This window comes from Saccopteryx bilineata, chromosome 3, assembly GCF_036850765.1.
Source record: "Saccopteryx bilineata isolate mSacBil1 chromosome 3, mSacBil1_pri_phased_curated, whole genome shotgun sequence".
Taxonomy (NCBI): Eukaryota; Metazoa; Chordata; class Mammalia; order Chiroptera; family Emballonuridae; genus Saccopteryx; species Saccopteryx bilineata.
The window spans coordinates 160,035,270-160,050,911 of record NC_089492.1 but is presented as its reverse complement, the minus strand read 5'-3'; the positions used below and the strand labels follow the sequence as shown (position 1 = coordinate 160,050,911).

The 15,642-nt window shown below is 46.8% G+C and overlaps 1 protein-coding gene across 1 annotated transcript in view; it reads left to right on the top strand.

The window, feature by feature from the left end:
- The window catches only part of GABPB2 (GA binding protein transcription factor subunit beta 2), an 80,732-nt gene extending 65,390 nt beyond the window's left edge, over positions 1-15,342 (top strand). Inside the window, exon 8 of the mRNA XM_066267990.1 lies at positions 14,609-15,342. Coding sequence (XP_066124087.1) covers positions 14,609-14,701 — 93 coding nt within the window. The 3' untranslated portion in view covers positions 14,702-15,342. The remainder of the gene's footprint in view (positions 1-14,608) is intronic.
- The last annotated feature ends 300 nt before the right edge of the window (positions 15,343-15,642 follow it).

Below are 15,642 nucleotides of genomic sequence, written 5' to 3'. Positions count from 1 at the left end.
GGGGAGGAGCAGGAAGCATCAACTCCCATATGTGTCTTGACCAGGCATGCCCAGGGTTTCGAACCGGCAACCTCAGTGTTCCAGGTCGACGCCTTATCCCACCGCGCCACCACAAGTCAGGCCGGAAAAAAATTTTTCATTAAAAAAAAATTTAAAAAGAATTAACCAGCCTGACCAGGCAGTGGCGCAGTGGATAGAGCATCAGACTGGGATGTGGAGGACCCAGGTTCAAGACCCCGAGGTCACCAACTTGAGCGCGGGCTCATCTGGTTTGAGCAAGGCTCACCAGCTTGAGCCCAAGGTCGCTGGCTCGAGCAAGGGGTCACTCGATCTACTGTAGCCCCCTGGTCAAGGCACATATGAGAAATCAATCAATGAAAACTAAGGAGCTGCAAAAAAGAACTGATGTTTCTAATCTCTCTTTTTGTCTGTCTGTCCCTATCTGTCCCTCTCTCTGTCTCTCCCTGTCTCTGCCACAAAAAACAAAAACAAAAAAAAACCCACCTTACCTGTGGTGGCACAGTGAATAAAGGTGTTGATCTGGAATGCTGAGGTCGCCAGTTCAAAACCCCAGGCTTGCCTAGTCAAAGCACATACGAGAAGCAACAATGAGTTGATGCTTCCCGCTTCTCCCTTCTCTCTTCTCTCCAAAATCAATACATAAAATGTTTTTTAAATTTTTTGTTTATTTACTTATTCATTTTAGAGAAGAGATAGAGATACAGATAGAGATAGAGGAAGCGGGAGGAGCAGGAAGCATCAACTCCCATATGTGCCTTGACCAGGCAAGCCCAGGGTTTTGAACCTGCGAACTCAGTATTCCAGGTCGACGCTTTATCCACTGCACAACCAGAGGTCAGGCAATACATATAATAATTTTTTTTTTTAATTTTTTTTAATTTTATTTATTTATTTTTTACAGAGACAGAGAGTGAGTCAGAGAGAGGGATAGACAGGGACAAACAGACAGGAACGGAGAGAGATGAGAAGCATCAATCATTAGTTTTTCATTGCGCATTGCAACACCTTAGTTGTTCATTGATTGCTTTCTCACATGTGCCTTGACCGTGGGCCTTCAGCAACCCCTTGCTGGAGCCAGCGACCTTGGGTCCAAGCTGGTGAGCCTCGCTCAAACCAGATGAGCCCGCACTCAAGCTGGAGACCTCGGGGTCTCAAACCTGGGTCCTTCCACATCCCAGTCCGATGCTCTATCCACTGCGCCACCACCAGGTCAGGCACATATAATAATTTTTAAAAGATCTACTCTGGCCCTGGCCGGTTGGCTCAGCAGTAGAGCGTCAGCCTGACATGTGGAAGTCCCAGGTTCGATACCCAGTCAGAGCACACAGGAGAAGCGCCCATCTGCTTCTCCACCTTTCCCCCTCTCCTTCCTCTCTGTCTCTCTCTTCCCCTTCCGCAACCGAGGCTCCATTGGAGCAAAGATGGCCCGGGCGCTGGGGATGGCTCCTTGGCCTCTGCCCCAGGTGCTAGAGTGGCTCTGGTCGCAACAGAGCGACGCCCCGGAGGGGCAGAGCGTCACCCCTAGTGGGCGTGCCGGGTGGATCCCGTTTGGGCGCATGCAGGAGTCTGTCTGACTGTCTCTCCCCGTTTCCAGCTTCAGAAAAATACAAAAAATAAATAAATAAATAAATAAAGATATACTGAAAGGTAGTTTATTATTTCATGCATTTAATACTTAAATAAGAACAATAAAAGAGGTACACAAAACTACGGTAGATTATGTTATAAGAAAGAGTTGGATTTTTTTTGTATTTTTCTGAAGTTGGAAATGGGGAGGCAGTCAGACAGACTCCCGCATGCGCCTGACCGGGATCCACCCGGCACGCCCACCAGGGGGCGATGCTCTGCCCATCTGGGGCATCACTCTGTTGCAACCAGAGCCATTCTAGTACCTGAGGCAGAGGCCATAGAGCCATCCTCAGCGCCCGGGCCAACTTTTTTCCAATGGAACCTTGCCTTCAGGAGGGGAAGAGAGAGACAGAGAGGAAGGAGAGGGGGAGGGGTGGAGAAGCAGATGGGCGCTTCTCCTGTGTGCCCTGGCCGGGAATCGAACCTGGGACTCCTACACGCCAGGCCAACGCTCTACCACTGAGTCAACCGGCCAGGGCCAAGAAAGAGTTTTAAAGCATTCATGGAAAAATATTAAATAATACCTGACAAAAAAACAGTATAAAACTGTTAAGATATTTACATATTGCTTTTTTTTTTTATAGCAAGAGAGACAGAGAGTGACAAACATACAGGAAGGGAAAGAGATAAGAAGCATCAGTTCTTTGTTGCAGCACCTTAATTTTTTTTTTTTTTTTTTTTTTTTTTTTTTTTTTTTTTACAGAGGCAGAGATAGACAGGGACAGACAGACAGGAACGGAGAGAGATGAGAAGCATCAATCATCAGTTTCTCGTTGCGCATTGCGACTTCTTAGTTGTTCATTGATTGCTTTCTCACATGTGCCTTGACCGCGGGCCTTCAGCAGACCGAGTAACCCCCTGCTGGGGCCAGCGACCTTGGGTTCAAGCTGGTGAGCTCTTTGCTCAAGCCAGATGAGCCCGCGCTCAAGCTGGCGACCTCGGGGTCTCGAACCTGGGTCCTTCCGCATCCCAGTCCAACGCTCTATCCACTGCGCCACCACCTGGTCAGGCACCTTAATTTTTCATTGAATGCTTTCTCATATGGGCCTTGACCGGGGGGCTACAGCACAGCCAGTGATCCCTTGCTCAAGCCAGCAACCTTGGGCTCAAGGCAGCGACCCCTCAACTGGTAAGCTTGTGCTCAAGCCAACAACCTTGGATATTCGAACCTGGGTCCTTTCTGTCCCAGGCCGATGTTCTATCCACTGTGCCACTGCCTGATCAGGCCCATATTGCTTCTTGATTGCTGTCTTCACTTGCAGCTTTCTTTACTTTTATTGGAGCATCATCAGCTGTGTTATTTATCCTTAATCATCTTTTCACTATAGGAGTACAATCTCATTCCTTTGGACCGAATGAGCATTGCTAGGGACACTTAGAATACACTGTTGCACAAATGAACTTTAAAAAATAGCAAGGAGCCTGACCAGGCGGTGGCGCAGTGGATAGAGCGTTGGACTGGGATGAGGAAGGACCCAGGTTCGAGACCCCAGGGTTGCCAGCTTGAGCACAGGCTCATCTGGCTTAAGCAAAAAGCTCACTAGCATGGACCCAAGGTCACTGGCTCGAGCAAGGGGTTACTCAGTCTGCTGAAGGCCCAAGGTCATGGCACATATGAGAAAGCAATCAATGAACAACTACAGTGTTGCAATGAAAAAACTGATGATTGATGCTTCTCATCTCTCTCTGTTCCTGTCTGTCCCTATCTATCCCTCTATCTGACTCTCTCTCTGTCCCTGTAAAAAAAAAAAAAAAAAAAAAAAAAAAAAGCAAGGAATGTAAATTTGTGATTTTCACATTGGGTGTCTGCCCAGGCGCCCACCTTAGAGAGAACGCTGACTACAAGTGCCATTTTAACAACCAGTTCACCAAACTCAACAAAAAGGTAGGTATTGGTTCTGCCAAACTGGTGCGAACTGGCTGAATCCCACCATTGGGTATATTGCTCCTAAGGTACACATCTGTACAGCATGTTAATGTGCTGAATACTGTAGGAAGTTGTTACATAATAATATTTGTGAATCTAAACATAGGAAAGATACAATACAAATATGATATTAAAGTTGAAGAATGGTACAACTGCCTGACCAGGCGGTGGCACAGTGGATAGAGTGTCAGACTGGGATGCTGAGGATCCAGGTTCAAGACCCCAAGGTCGCTGGCTCGAGCAAGGGGTTACTCAATCTGCTGAATGCCCGCGGTCAAGGCACGTATGAGAAAGCAATAACAACTAAGGTGTTGCAATGCGCAACGAAAAACTAATAATTGATGCTTCTCATCTCTGTGTTCCTGTCTGTCCCTGTCTATCCCTCTCTCTGACTCTCTCTCTGTCTCTGTAAAAAATAAATAAATAAGTAAATAAATAAAAGAATGGTACAACTGTATAGGGCACTGTATTGGTACTCCTCACCATGAGTAGAGCCTGCAGGAGTATAAATTGCTCTGGGTGAGTCAGTGAGTGAATGTGAAGGCCTAGGACATTACTGTATATTAGTGTAGACTGTATAAGCACTGTATACTTTGGCTACTCTAAATTTAAAAAAAACGAGATTAAATATCAAGTATGAGAGAAAATGGTACAGTCAAGAAAACAGCACAGCCCTGGCCGGTTGGCTCAGCGGTAGAGCGTCGGCCTAGCGTGCGGAGGACCCGGGTTCGATTCCCGGCCAGGGCACACAGGAGAAGCGCCCATTTGCTTCTCCACCCCTCCGCCGCGCTTTCCTCTCTGTCTCTCTCTTCCCCTCCCGCAGCCAAGGCTCCATTGGAGCAGAGATGGCCCGGGCGCTGGGCATGGCTCTGTGGCCTCTGCCTCAGGCGCTAGAGTGGCTCTGGTCGCAATATGGCGACGCCCAGGATGGGCAGAGCATCGCCCCCTGGGGGGCAGAGCACCGCCCCTGGTGGGCGTGCCGGGTGGATCCCGGTCGGGTGCATGCGGGAGTCTGTCTGACTGTCTCTCCCTGTTTCCAGCTTCAGAAAAAAAAAAAAATCAAAAAAAAAAAAAAAAAAAAAAAAAAAGAAAACAGCACAAGTGCCTGACCAGGCAGTTGCACAGTGGGTAGAGCATCGGATTGGGACACAGAGGACCCAGGTTCAAAACCCCATGGTTACTGGCTTGAGCCCGGGCTCATCTGGCTTGAGCACGGGTCATCAAATTGAGTGTAAGGTTGCTGGCTTGAGCATGGGATCATAGATTTGACCCCATGGTCGCTCGCTTGAGCCTAAAGGTCACTGGCTTGAGCCCAGAGGTCACTGGCTTAAAGCCCAAGGTCGCTGGCTTGAACAAGGGGTCACTTACTCTGCTGGAGTGCTGCCCCACACACACACATCAAGGCACATACAGGAAAGTAATCAATGAGCAATTAAGGTGTCACAATGAAGAATTGATGCTTCTTATCTCCCTTCCTGTCTGTCTGTCCCTATCCCTCTCTCTGTCTCTTTTTGTAGCACAGTAAGCACAAGATGTATGAGGCTGCTGCCAAAATAACACCTACAGCAAAGTTTTTATTCTAAAATAACAGAGAAAGTATAGTAGAATAAATACATAAACCAGTAATGATAGTCATTTATCATTACCAAGTATTCAGTAATATAGTCGTTTATCATTACCAACTATTATGTACTGTACATAATTGTATGTGGTATACTTTTACACAATTGGCAGTACAGTTGGTTTGCACCAGCATTTGCCACAAACATGAGTAATGCAATCTACTACAACATTACGAGGACTACAATGTCACTAGGCAATAGGGTTTTTCAGCTCCATTATAATATGGGATTCATGTATGTAGTCCTTCATTGAATAAAGCATCATTATGTGACATATGACTGTACTAAGTTTTTCTGTCCAACTGACCTAATGAGGGACAAGTGGCAGGAAGGCATTCTTTCCCCTGTTGAGGTCTTCTAACCCATTCACACTTTCTGCCTTTTCCTTAACTAGCTACTCCTCACCTAGTAATCTTTAAATATAAAAACCACAAAAACATCCTGACCAGGCAGTGGCGCAGCGGACAGAGCGTCAGACTGGGATGCTGAGGACCCAGGTTCGAGACCCCAAGGTCGCCAGCTTGAGCGCGAGCTCATCTGGTTTGAGCAAAGCTCACCAGCTTGGACCCAAGGTCGCTGGCCTAAGCAAGGGGTTACTTGGTCTGCTGAAGGCCCACGGTCAAGGCACATGTGAGAAAGCAATCAATGAACAACTAAGGTGTTGCAATGAAAAACTGATGATTGATGCTTCTGATCTCTCTCCGTCCCTATCTATCCCCCTTTCTGACTCGGTATCTGTAATAAATAAATAAATAAATAAATAAATAAATAAATAACCCACAAAAACAGCCTGACCAGGTGGTGGCACAGTGGATGGAGTGTCAGACTGGGCTGTGGAGGACCCAGGTTCAAGACCCCAAGGTCACCAGCTTGAGCGCAGGCTCATCTGGTTTGGGCAAAGCTCACCAGCTTGGACCCAAGGTCGCTGACTTGAGCAAGGGGTCGCTCGGTCTGCTGAAGGTCCACGGTCAGGGTACATATGAGAGAGCAATCAATGAACAACTAAGGTGTTGCAACAACATACTAGTGATTGGTGTGTCTCGTCTCAGTTCCTGTCTGTCTATCCCTATCTATCCCTCTCTCTGGCTCTGTAAAAATTAAAAAAAAAAATACCACAAAAACATTTATTTATTGACTTTAATAAGAGAATGTCCTAGTCGATTGTCCTGACTAGGAGAATCGAAACAGCAACCTCTGAGCTTCGGAACACTGTTTTAACCAATCGAGCTATGCAGCTCTTTTTTTTTTTTTTTTTTTTTTTTTTTTTTTTTTTTTTTTTGAGAGAGGGAGGGAGGGAGGGTAAAAGGGAGAGAGATGAGAAGCATCAACTTGTAGTTGCAGCACTTTAGTTGTTCATTGATTGCCTCTCGTAAGTGCCTTGACCAGGGGGCTCAGGCTGAGCCAGTGATCCCTTGCTCAAGCCAGCGACCTTTTGGCTTAAGCCAGCGACCATGGGATCATGTCGATGATCCCACGCTCAATCCAGTCGCTCTGTGCTCAAGCCAGCGAATGCAGGGTTTCAAGTGCTCTTGAAGTGCTCTATCCACTGTACCATCACCAGTCAGGCTCAGTTGGTATTCTTAACAGGCAGAGCAAGTTGAGATAAGAAATGAAGTGAGAATGGAGAGTTTTGAATGGCTTATTTTTTTATATACTTTTTTTTTTTTTACAGAGAGTCAGAGAGAGGGATAGATAGGGACAGACAGGAACGGAGAGAGATGAGAAGCATCAATCATCAGTTTTTCGTTGTGGCACGTTAGTTGTTCATTGATTGCTTTCTCATCATATGTGCCTTGATCGTGGGGCTACAGCAGACCGAGTAACCCCTTGCTCGAGCCAGCGACCTTGGGTCCAAGCTGGTGAGCTTTTTGCTCAAACCAGATGAGCCTGCGCTCAAGCTGGCAACCTCGAGGTCTCGAACCTGGGTCCTTTTGCATCCCAGTCTGACGCTCTATCCACTGCGCCACTGCCTGGTCAGGCTACGTTTTTGTTTTGTTTTTTTTAATTTATTTATTCATTATAGAGAGGAGAGAGAGAGAGAGAGAGAAGGGGGGAGGAGCAGGAAGCATCAACTCCCATATGTGCCTTGACCAGGCAAGCCCAGGGTTTTGAACCGGCAACCTCAGTGTTTCCAGGTTGACGCTTTATCCACTGCACCACCACAGGTCAGACCTGGCTTGTTTTTTATTTTTTCTTTACAAGGACAGAGAGAGTAAGAGAGAGGGATAGATTGGGACAAACAGACAGGAACGGAGAGAGATGAGAAGCATCAATCATCAGTTTTTCATTGCGACACCTTAGTTGTTCATTGATTGCTCTCTCATATATGCTTTACCGTGGGCCTTCAGAAGACCGAGTAACCCCTTGCTTGAGCCAGCGACCTTGGGTCTAAGCTGGTGAGCATTTTTTATTTTGCTCAAGCCAGATGAGCCCACGCTCAAACTGGCAACCTCGGGGTCTCGAACCTGGGTCCTCGGCATCCCAGTCCAACACTCTATCCACTGTGCCACTGCCTGGTCAGACTTGATTGGCTTATTAAATTTACAAATTCCTACCTTCTCTCATCTCCCATCTCCACCCCACTCCCTTCCCTAAAAGCAAACAGCCAAGAGAGAACAGTAGCTAAAGGAAATGATTATGGTCCTTGTGTGGGAGTACAGTCAATGCTGAGATACAAGGTAGAAACATCAGGTTCAGAGAGGCTTGAAAATAGTGAATTTGTTTTGCATTCTTAGTTAATAATGTGCTTGTTGCTATCTCAGTCCAATTCAACACACATTTATTAAGCAAATACAAGTAGCAGTCTGGTTGTGGCACAAACCGCATTGATAGCCAGGGCTGAACAGACAGACCCATCTGACTGGCAAAATGGGTGTCCCTATCTAGTGTAGAGTTCCCAAAAGCTGCTCCATTGGAAATAAGGATGCCTTTAAAAAAAAAAACAAAAAAACCTAGATTACCCCTGACCAGGCAGTGGCACAGTGGATGGAGAATCAGACTGGGACACTGAGGACCCAGGTTCAAAACCCCGAGGTCTCTGCCTTGAGCACGGGCTCACCAGCTTGAACACAGGGTTGCTGGCTTGAGTGTGGGATCATGGACATGACCCCATGGTCACTGGGTTGAGCCCAAGGTCGCTGGCTTGAGCAAGGGATCACTTGTTCTGCTGTAGCCTCCAGGTCAAGGCACATGTGAGAGACTAATGAACAACTAAGGTGTCACAATGAAAACTTGATGCTTCTCATCTCTCTCCCTCTCTGTCTGTCCCTATCTGTTCCTCTTTCTGTCTCGCAAAAAAAATAAAATGAAAAAATAAAAAAAACTAGATTTCTGTTTTTTCTTTTACTCTTTTTTTTTTTTTTTAGATTTTATCTATTCATTTTTAGAGAGAAAGGAGAGAGAGAGAAGGTGGGAGGAACAGGAAGCATCATCTCCCACATATTCTTTGACCAGGGAAGCCCAGGGTTTCAAACCAGCGACCTCAGTGTCCTGGGTTGATGCTTTATCCACCGTGCCACCACAGGTCAGGCCAGGATGCCTTTTTTAAATACAGGCAGATAATACCAAAGTCAAGGACATATAAACACCTATGTTCAACAATTAGCCTTTCCAGGCAAGCTCTCAAAGTCAATGTTGAGGGAATTGAACACCTACTACTAGGCTATGTGTAGTAATTGCTTTTTGGTAAATACATTGCTCACAAAAATTAGGGGATATTTCAAAATGAATATAAAGCAATAAAAAAATAGCATTTTGGCCTGACCTATGGTGGCGCAGTGGATCAAGCTTTGACCTGGAATGCTGAGGTCACCGGTTCAAAAAAACCCTGGGCTGTCTCGGTCAAGACTCATATGGCAGAGTTGATTGTTCCTGCTCCTCTCCCCCTTCTCTCTCTTTCTGTCTCTCTTCTCTAAAATGAATAAATAAATATAAAAATAAATAAATAAATAAATCCTTTTGTGTGTGTGTGTGTGTGTGTGTGTGTGAGACAGAGAGAGGGACAGTTTGGGACAGACAGGAAGGTAGAGAGATGAGAAGCATCAATTCTTTTTTGCAGCACCTTAGTTCATTGATTGCTTTCTCATATGTGCCTTGACCAGGGGAAGGGTGGGACGGGGGGCTACAGCAGACCGAATGACTCCTTAACTCAAGCCAGTGACCTTGGGCTCAAGCTGGTGAGCTTGCTCAAACCAGATGAGTCTACCCTCAAGCTGGCAACCTCGGGATTTGAACCTGGGTCCTCCGCGTCCTAGTCCAACGCTCTATGCACTGCGCCACCGCCTGGTCAGGCTGATTGTTTTTTATTAAACAAGAACATCTGAAAAGCAAAGAACAAGTCAAAGAAAGTTCGATTATGCAAATGAGATGCAAAACCAACTTTTATTTTATTGGTGAAAATGCACTATACAAAAGGCTGAAAGTACTGGAGTATCTATCCACACGTTTCTTGATCTTGAAGTGCACATCTTGCCTGACCAGGCGGTGGCGCAGTGGATAGAGCGTCAGACTGGGATGCAGAGGACCCAGGTTCGAAACCCTGAGGTCACTGGCTTGAGCAGGGGGTCACTCGGTCTGTTATAGTCCCCAGGTCAAGGCACATATGAGAAAGCAATCAATGAACAACTAAGTTGCCACAACAGAGAGTTGATGCTTCTCATCTCCCTTCCTGTCTGTCTGTCCCTATCTGTCCCTCCCTCTCTCCCTCTCTCTCTCTGTCACACACACACACACAAAAAGAAAAGAAAGTGATATCCTGCAATTTCCTAGCCCTTACAATGTCCCTGCAACACAATTTGCCCAAATGCGAAGCCATAGGACATCTTGAAGCTGGTCAAACAACAGTGGCAATAGCACCTGGAACATCCCAAAGCGTAATTAGCAGACTGTGGAATTGCTTTCAAGAGACTGGCACAGTACAAAGAAGATAAAGGCATGGTCGCCCATCTGCCACAACAGCAAGAGAGGACCGCTACTTGACCTTATTGGCAAGAAGGAACAGATGCAGCAATGCAACAGCTGCAGGGACAATTTCTTGCTGCCACTAGACAATGGATATGCACCCAGACCATACGAAATCAGCTCCATCATGTTAGACTGCATGCCATTATCTGCTGAACACCGTAGAACCTGTAGAAGGTGGGCTGATGATTGTCACTGGACCCGTAATAAGTAGTCAACTGTCCTCTTCTCTGAGACATTGTTCAGTCTGCAGCCTGACAATCATTGTGTCCTGATCCGGCGTGAATGAGGAACACGGGAGAATCCACGTTTCATGTCAGAAAGGGACTCCGGTGGTGGTGGAATCATGGTGCGGGCTGGCATCAGCATTGGTGGTCGTACCAACTTCCACATCATCAGAAACAGATCTCTGACTACTATCAGATATCGAGATGAGGCCCTGCACCCTATAGTGGAACCCTATGCCGGAGCAGTTGGAAACAACTTCCTTTTCATGGATGATAATATTGCAAGTCCCCACCATGTGCATCTCATTAACAACATGCTTCAGAGGCATTAATCAAACACATGGACTGGCCTTCACGTTCTCCTACCTGAATCCCATTGAACATGCTTGGGATGCACTGGGAAGACGTCTGGCAAACCATCCAATGCCTCCCACCACACTTCTTGAGCTGGAGGTTGAGCAAGAGTGGCAGAGGATCCCACAAGAACTGCTGGACAGTCTGATCCTGTCCTGCCCCATTGCTGTCATTGTGTTTTGGCAGTCTTTGGTGACCATACACCCTACTGAACAGACAATGTGTGGCACTCTCATCTAGTTTGACATGCTTCTGTTCACCCCCACCAATATATCACTTGCTACTCAATCAGGATTATTGAGTTTGCATCTCATTTGCACAAACAACTTTCTTTGTCATTTGGTTTGCTTTTCTGATGTTGTTTAATAAAAAAAATCAAATGCTTCTTTTTTTTATCGCTTCATATCCATTTTGAAATATCCCCTAATTTTTGTAAACAGTGTACATTTGACAACAAATAGAGTGTGCATATGGTTTTGAAGGACATTCCTCCCCTGAGGTCACCTACCAGGCCTAGCTGTAGCCTTTTTTTTTTTTTTTTTTTTTTTTTGTAGCCTTTGATTAGTCACTGTTCCTCTCAAGGTACCCTTCCAGGTCCCAGTAACCACTACTTTCCTTTGTCCTTTTACGCCTAAGGCTGTTCCTAGCCTCCAGACCCACCTTTGACCTGCACTTTTTTATTTATTTATTTATTCTTTTAGAGAGGAGAGAGAGAGAGAGAGAAGGGGGAAGGGAGCAGGAAGCATCAACTCCCATATGTGCCTTGACCAGGCAAGCCCGGGGTTTCAAACCGGCGACCTCAGCATTTCCAGGTTGACGCTTTATCCACACCAGCACAGGTCAGGCACTTTGCCCACACTTTTTTTTTTAATTAATTTTTTCTTTCTTTTTTTCTTTTTTTTCAAGAGACACGGAGAGAGTCAGAGAGAGGGATAGATAGGGACAGACAGACAGGAACAGAGATGAGAAGCATCGATCATTAGTTTTTCGTTGCAACACTTTAGTTGTTCATTGATTGCTTTCTCATATGTGCCTTGACCACGGGCCTGCAGCAGACCGAGTAACCCCTTGCTCGAGCCAGCAACCTTGGGTCCAAGCTGGTGAGCTTTTTGCTCAAACCAGATGAGCCCGTGCTGAAGCTGGTGACCTTGGGGTCTCGAACCTGGGTTTTCTGCATCCCAGTCCGACGCTCTATCCACTGTGCCACCACCCAGTCAGGCCTTGCCCACACTTTTTTTTGTGTGTGTATTTCTCTGAAGCTGGAAACGGGGAGACAGTCAGACAGACTCCCTCATGCGCCCGACTGGGATCCACCTGGCACACCCACCAGGGGGTGATGCTCTGCCCATCCGGGGCTTGCTCTATCAGGACCAAAGCCACTCTAGCGCCTGAGGCGGAGGCCAAGGAGCCATCCCCAGCACCCGGGCCATCTTTTGCTCCAATGGAGCCTCGGCTGCGGGAGGGGAAGAGAGAGACAGAGAGGAAGGAGAGGGGGAGGGGTGGAGAAGCAGATGGGCGCCTCTCCTGTGTGCCCCGGCCGGGAATCGAACCCGGGACTTCCGCATGCCAGACTGACGCTCTACCACTGAACCAACCGGCCAGGGCCTGCCCACACTTTTTAAATATAACCCTTCATGCCTGACCAGATGGTGACACAGTGGATAAAGCGTCCACCTGGGACGCTGAGGACCTAGGTTGAAAATCCTGAGGTTGCTGGCTTGAGCCCGTGGTCACTGGCTTGAGTCCAGAGGTTGCTAGTTTGAGCAAGGGGTGACTGGTTTGACTGGAGCCCTCCAGTCAAGGTACATACGATAAGCAATCAATGAACAACTAAGATTATTATTTAGAGCATTCTTTTTTTTTTAAGACTTTATTTATTCATTATAGAGAGGAGAAAGAGAGAGAGAGAAGGGGGGAGGAGCAGGAAGCATCAACTCCCATATGTGCCTTGACCAGGAAAGCCCAGGGTTTTGAACTGGCAATCTCAGTGTTTCCAGGTTGACGCTTTATGCACTGCACCACCACAGGTCAGGCTAGAGCATTCTTTTAATAAACCTGGTAAAGGTAGGTGATCTTTTGGATTCATAGGCTTCATATTATCCATGTATTTGAACCTTTCTCTCATATATGTAACCTTAATTTGTTGAGTTTTTATAAAAGATTTTATTTATTGATTTTAGAGAGAGTATAGATAGAGACAGAGAAAGGCAGGGAAGCATCAACTCATAGTAGTTGCTTCTCATATGTGCCTTGACTAGGCAAGCCTGGGGTTTTGAACTGGTGACCTCAGCATTTCAGGTCAACACTATCTACTGTATGTACCACTACAGGTCAGGCTGTAACTTCACATGCTTTTTTTTTTTTTTTTTTTTTTAAATTTTTTTTTTTTTTTCTTTTTCATTTTTCTGAAGCTGGAAACGGGGAGAGATAGTCAGACAGACTCCCGCATGCGCCCGACCGGGATCCACCCAGCACGCCCACCATGGGGCGATGCTCTGCCCACCAGGGGGCGATGCTCTGCCCATCCTGGGCGTCGCCATGTTGCGACCAGAGCCACTCTAGCGCCTGAGGCAGAGGCCACAGAGCCATCCCCAGCACCCGGGCCATCTTTGCTCCAATGGAGCGTTGGCTGCGGGAGGGGAAGAGAGAGACAGAGAGGAAAGCGCGGCAGAGGGGTGGAGAAGCAAATGGGCGCTTCTCCTGTGTGCCCTGGCCGGGAATCGAACCCGGGTCCTCCGCACGCTAGGCCGACGCTCTACCGCTGAGCCAACCGGCCAGGGCTTTTTTTTTTTTTTTTTGAGAGAGAGAGAGAGACAGGAAGAGAGAGATGAGAAGCATCAACTCATAGTTGCAGCACTTTAGTTGTTCATTGATTTCTTCTGTGTGCCTTGACAGGGGGAGTAGGGGTAGGGGTGAAGGGCTCCAACTGAGCCAGTGACCCTTGCTCAAGCCAGGAACCTTGGGCTCAAGCCAGTGACCATGGGGTTATGTCTATGATCCCACCTCAAATTGGCAACCCCGGAGACCTCGGGGTTTCGAACCTGGGTCCTCAGCGTCATAGGTTGGCATTCCACTGCACCACCTTATTATTTTTTTAAATTATTTTTATTTATTTATTCATTTTAGGGGGGGGGAGAGAGAGAGAGAGAGAGAGAGAGAGAGAGAGAGAGAGAGAGAGAGAGAAGGGAGGAGCAGGAAGCATCAACTCCCATATGTGCCTTGACCGGGCAAAGCCAGGGTTTTGAACCGGCAACCTCAGCATTCCAGGTCAATGCTTTATCCACTGCGCCACCACAGGTCAGGCCTTATTATTTTTTACAGAGACTGAGAGAGAGTCCAAGAAAGGGACAGATAGGGACAGACAGACAGGAACAGAGAGAGATGAGAAGCATCAATTTTTCATTGTGGCACTTTAGTTTTCATTGATTGGTTTTTCATATGTGCCTTGACGGGGGGGGGGGGCGGCTACAGCTGACCGAGTAACCCCTCGCTCAAGCCAGTGACCTTGGGTCCAAGCTGGTGAGCTTTTGCTCAAACCAGATGAGCCCACGCTTAAGCTGGCGATTTTGGGGTCTCGAACCTGAGTCCTCTGCATCCCAGTCCAACGCTCTATCCACTGTGCCACCACCTGGTCAGGCTACACCACCTTATTCTTATGAGTCAACAGTACTAAAGGGTCAACTGCAGAATTAAGTAGTAGAGAGTGACTCAAACCTGTGTGGTTCCCAAGTGTGGGGTAGTAGCAATCAAGGAGACATAAATCTGAGAGATAATAATAGCTCAGGCTCCTGTGACTTAGCTCCTAAAGAACCCAAGATGCTTAACAGCTTTTCAAACTTTGTGACTGTGGAACTTTCTGTGTGTTTCAGGTCCCCAAAGCCTTACACAAGCTGATAGACTCTGCCTACTGGGGCACTGGTTTCTCCATAACCTCTCAGGATACCTCTAAGAAATCAGCTTAGAAATCCCTCAGGATGACAACTTTTGGCACATTCTGGTTTTTCTAAAGACAAAGTTTGAGCTAATATCCTAATAAAAAAAAAAAAAAAAGCCTGACCAGGCGGTGACGCAGTGGATACAGCGTCGAACTGGGCTGCCGAGGACCCAGGTTCAAGACCCCGAGGTGCCAGCTTGAACGTGGGCTCATCTGGTTTGAGCAAAAGCTCACCAACTTGGACCCAAGGTTGCTGGCTCGAGCAAGGGGTTATTCGGTCTGCTGAAGGCTCACGGTCAAGGCACATATGAGAAAGCAATCAATGAACAACTATGTGTCGCAATGCGCAACAAAAAACTAATGATTGAGCCTGACCTGTGGTGGCGCAGTGGGGTAAAGCGTTGACCTGGAACACTGAGGTCGCCGGTTCGAAACCTTGGGCTTGCCTAGTCAAGGCACATATGGGAGTTGATGCTTCCTGCTCCTCCCCCTTCTCTCTCTCTCTCTAAAAAAATCAATCAATAAAAAAAAATCAATCAAACTCTGACAACTTTCACATGACTTACACCTACATCAATCTACTGATCATGACTACAAACTAGCTTATGGACCTGAATGATTCATGGCACTCACCTAACATTTTATTACAAACAAAAAACTAATGATTGATGCTTCTCTCATCTCTCCGTTCCTGTCCGTCTGTCCCTGTCTATCCCTCTCTCTGACTCTCTGTCTCTGTTAAAAAAATAATAATAATAATAATAAAATAAAAAATAAAAAAAGACTCAGCAGATTCCTTAATTGGGGTCATGTTTATCCCTCTGTTGTCAGTGGTAATAATTTCTTTGAATTCGCTCCCTTAATTTATTTACCTCTCTGTCAAGATGAGGTGTATCATCACCCGACTGAGCGGTAACGCAGTGGATAGAGCGTCAGCCTGGGACATTGAGGACTGAGGTTTGAAACCCT